At 33.3% G+C, this 3436-nt stretch overlaps 1 protein-coding gene across 1 annotated transcript; it reads left to right on the top strand.

Moving 5' to 3' along the window:
• The first annotated feature begins 344 nt into the window (after positions 1-344).
• On the top strand, positions 345-3010 carry LOC111877427 (uncharacterized). The gene is made up of 7 exons (XM_023873952.2): positions 345-999; positions 1090-1230; positions 1282-1388; positions 1480-2065; positions 2221-2439; positions 2524-2642; positions 2759-3010. The coding sequence occupies exons 1-7, from the start codon at positions 345-347 to the stop codon at positions 3008-3010; spliced, it is 2079 nt and encodes a 692-aa protein (XP_023729720.2).
• The last annotated feature ends 426 nt before the right edge of the window (positions 3011-3436 follow it).

The following is a 3436-nucleotide window of genomic DNA, read 5'->3' as shown; positions in this document are numbered from 1 at the left end:
ATCAACATTAGCATCGACCCACTTATGTTTAACTTATGTTTGTCAATTTAATTCTTCCGACTCCACTGCCCATTTATGTTTGTCAGTTTTTCCTTTAATGCTTTATTTTCTAGATAGTAAAGAGTAGAGAATCTGTTAAGATTATTCCAAAAACAGCATCAGCATTCCAATTTCATTTATGTTTGTCAATTTGTGTACTCATGTTGATGTAATCTGTTAAGATTTAGAAAATAGGAACATAAAACATTAAGTAGTTATTCTGTTAATGAATAATAATGAGTATTGATTAATGACATGTGATTGTGATTTGTGAAACAGGTTTAATCAATTGTGAATTGACCAATATGGATGCTAATTCTTCAAATGCTTCTGTGAATCCGCCCACCACCACCACTCCTACTACTAATACGAGATCAGATGCCAATACAACTAGTGTAAGTGCAAATAAAGATATGGCATGGGAATGGGGAGTTCAAAAGGATCCATTAAAAAAACAAAATATTTGGTGCACCTTGTGTGACAAGAGAGTATGTGGAGGGATCACAAGGTTAAAAGAACACCTCACTCATACAGGAGGAAATGTAGCTACTTGCCCTAATGTGACTACGGAGATCACTAAGAAAGTGCTTGAATCAATGAAAGAAAAAGATAAGAAAAAAAAGGAAAGACAAAGAACAATAGAAATACTTAGATCAACAAGTTGTATAGACCTTTCTGAAAATGATGATGAGCAAGACGATACCCCACAGCCACAAGTTAAAAAAAGAAAGTTTGTAAGTTCTAGTAATGTACGGGGTCCTATTGATGATGTTTATAAGCCGGACCATGGAAAAGGAAAGCAAACTACATTGGATAAGAATAATCCAATTAAAGAGAAGTTGAAGAAGGTAGCTTGGAAAAAGATTGCGGTTTGGGCTTATTCGATAGGCTTACCTTTCAATGTCGTACGTGATGAAGGTTTCCAAGATGCGATCAATTCCATTGGAGAATATGGAAGAGGTAATCAATTTTGTTACCTTTCTTATTTGATTAATGTTAAGTTGTTAACATTTTTATATTTACTAGTTTTGTTAATTATATAAATGTTAGGCATGCCGGCTCCAAGTTATCATAATATGCGGGTGACATTGTTAAAGGACGTGTTAGAAGATACCCACAAGTTTGTGGATTCGTTTCGACCACAATGGAAGAAATTTGGATGTAGCATTATGTCTGATTTTTGGATAGATGGCAAGCATAGATCTTAGATCAATTTTTTAGTCAATTGTCCTACTGGTACAGTTTTTCTAAAGTCGATTGATGCATCAGAGCATATACATAATGCTGAATATATTGTGAAGAAGGTAAATGAGGTGATAGCAGAAGTTGGAGAGGAAAACGTTGTGCATGTAATATTTGTTTCTAATTAGTTATTAGTTATTACTTTTTTTAAAAAACTTATATCCATTTTATTAATTAAGTTCTTTTTATTTCTTATAGTTTATTACAGACAACGGTTCAAACTACAAAGCTGCAGGAAAGATTTTGGAAGAACAACATCCAAAATTATTTTGGACTCCATGTGCAGCACACTGTGTGAATCTCATTGTACAAGATATTGGGAAGAAAGAAGCAACAATCGCGACCGCTTTGAATGAAGCAAGAGCTATTGTGGTTTATATTTATAACCATGGACGGATTCTCAATATGATGAGAAAGTTGACAAAGAATAGAGAGTTGCACAGGTCTTGTGTAACTAGATTTGCTACCCAATTTTACACCTTACAGAGTGTCCATGATAATCGACACCATCTCCAAGTTTTGTTTGTATCTGAGCAATGGAGAAAAAGTGACTTTGCAAAGAAAGCTCCTGGAAAGAGAATTGAGAAGATAGTATCAAAGCAATCTTTTTGGGATGGTGTATATTTAGCTTGCCAAATATATGCTCCATTGGTAGATATTGTTCGTTTGGTTGACACAGAAGAAAGACCGTGCATGGGGTACATCTATGATGTGATGAGTCGAGCACAAGATCAAATAAGCAAAAATCTAAATGATGGGAATAATGACAAAAAAGGACTGGCAGGTAGAATTTTGTCTATCATTCAAACAAGATGTAATGACCAACTTCTTCATCCCTTACATGTAGGTATAAATCTTTTACTTATTAGTTATTAATTTAATTTAAAATAGTATGCAATTATTTGGTTTTAACGTTTTAGTGAATGACTTAATGTACAGCTGGGTGTTTCCTTAATCCTGCAATTTTTCATGGAGATAAGTCAAAGGAATATGAGGCCAATAAACAGATTATGACCGGACTTTATGTTGCTATTGACCGTCTGGTTCCCGATGAAGATGAAAATGATACTTTGAGACAAGAATTGAATCTCTACATTGATTTAAGTGGACAATTTGGATCCCCAGCTGCTAAAAGGAGTATGACAAAAGTTGCACCGTGTAAGTATAAAAATTATAATGCAACCAAAAGTTTTTATTTATTTATTTTTATTAACTTAGGAACTTTTTTGTTGTAAAATGTAGATATATGGTGGCGTTCTTATGGGATAGATACACCTATCTTACGAAAGTTTGCTATCACGGTTCTTAGTCAAACTTGTAGTGCTTCACCTTGTGAACGAAATTGGAGTACATTTGACAATGTAAGTTCTTTTAATTATTTTTAACAAGTATTTTTATAATTATAATTTATAAATGATATTAGCTAGATTGGAACTTCTAACATATTAACTAAAATATTTTAATTCTTTTGTTGCAGCTACATTCTAAGAAAAGAAATTGTCTTTTGCAACAAAAACTAAATGAACTTGTATTCATCCAATACAACACAAGGTTGCAAAAGCGCATCATGTCTTTACAAAACAAATCTTTGGATCCTATTTTGCTACGAGATGTTAAGGAGAATGATGATTGGACAATACCAACGGAAGATGAACTTCAAGACTTTGTGGATGGTGGTGATGACCTTCTTTTTGTTCAGATGTGCAAGAAGCAATGGGAGCGAATGTAGACGCTCAACCAAATATTAGGAGCAAACAAGAGCGTTATAGAGACGATGATGGTGATGATATTACAGATGGGGAACGATCTTGATGAAGAAGTGAATGCTTTGGATGATGTTGACTCGGAAGCCGAACCCGTGCCATGCGATTAAACTATATTTGACACTTTGACAATTGACACTACGTAGTTTCTGTATTACTATATTACAATTTTGAATATTATGTTATGTTTTTCTATGAATTTTTAGGTTTTATGATATTAATTCTATATAGACTTTTTAGATTTTATGATATTAATTCTAAATATAATATAAAAATATTAAATTATATGTAATATTAAAAAAACCGCTATAGCACCGTTATACCACCGCGAAAACCGCGATTTCAAATAGCGGTCTGTGACCGCTATCGAAATTTTGACCGCGATAACTGCA

The sequence above is a fragment of the Lactuca sativa genome, chromosome 6 (genome assembly GCF_002870075.4).
Source record: "Lactuca sativa cultivar Salinas chromosome 6, Lsat_Salinas_v11, whole genome shotgun sequence".
In the NCBI taxonomy this organism is placed as follows: Eukaryota; Viridiplantae; Streptophyta; class Magnoliopsida; order Asterales; family Asteraceae; genus Lactuca; species Lactuca sativa.
The sequence above is the reverse complement of the archived record's forward strand: the minus strand, read 5'-3'. Positions and strand labels throughout refer to the sequence as shown.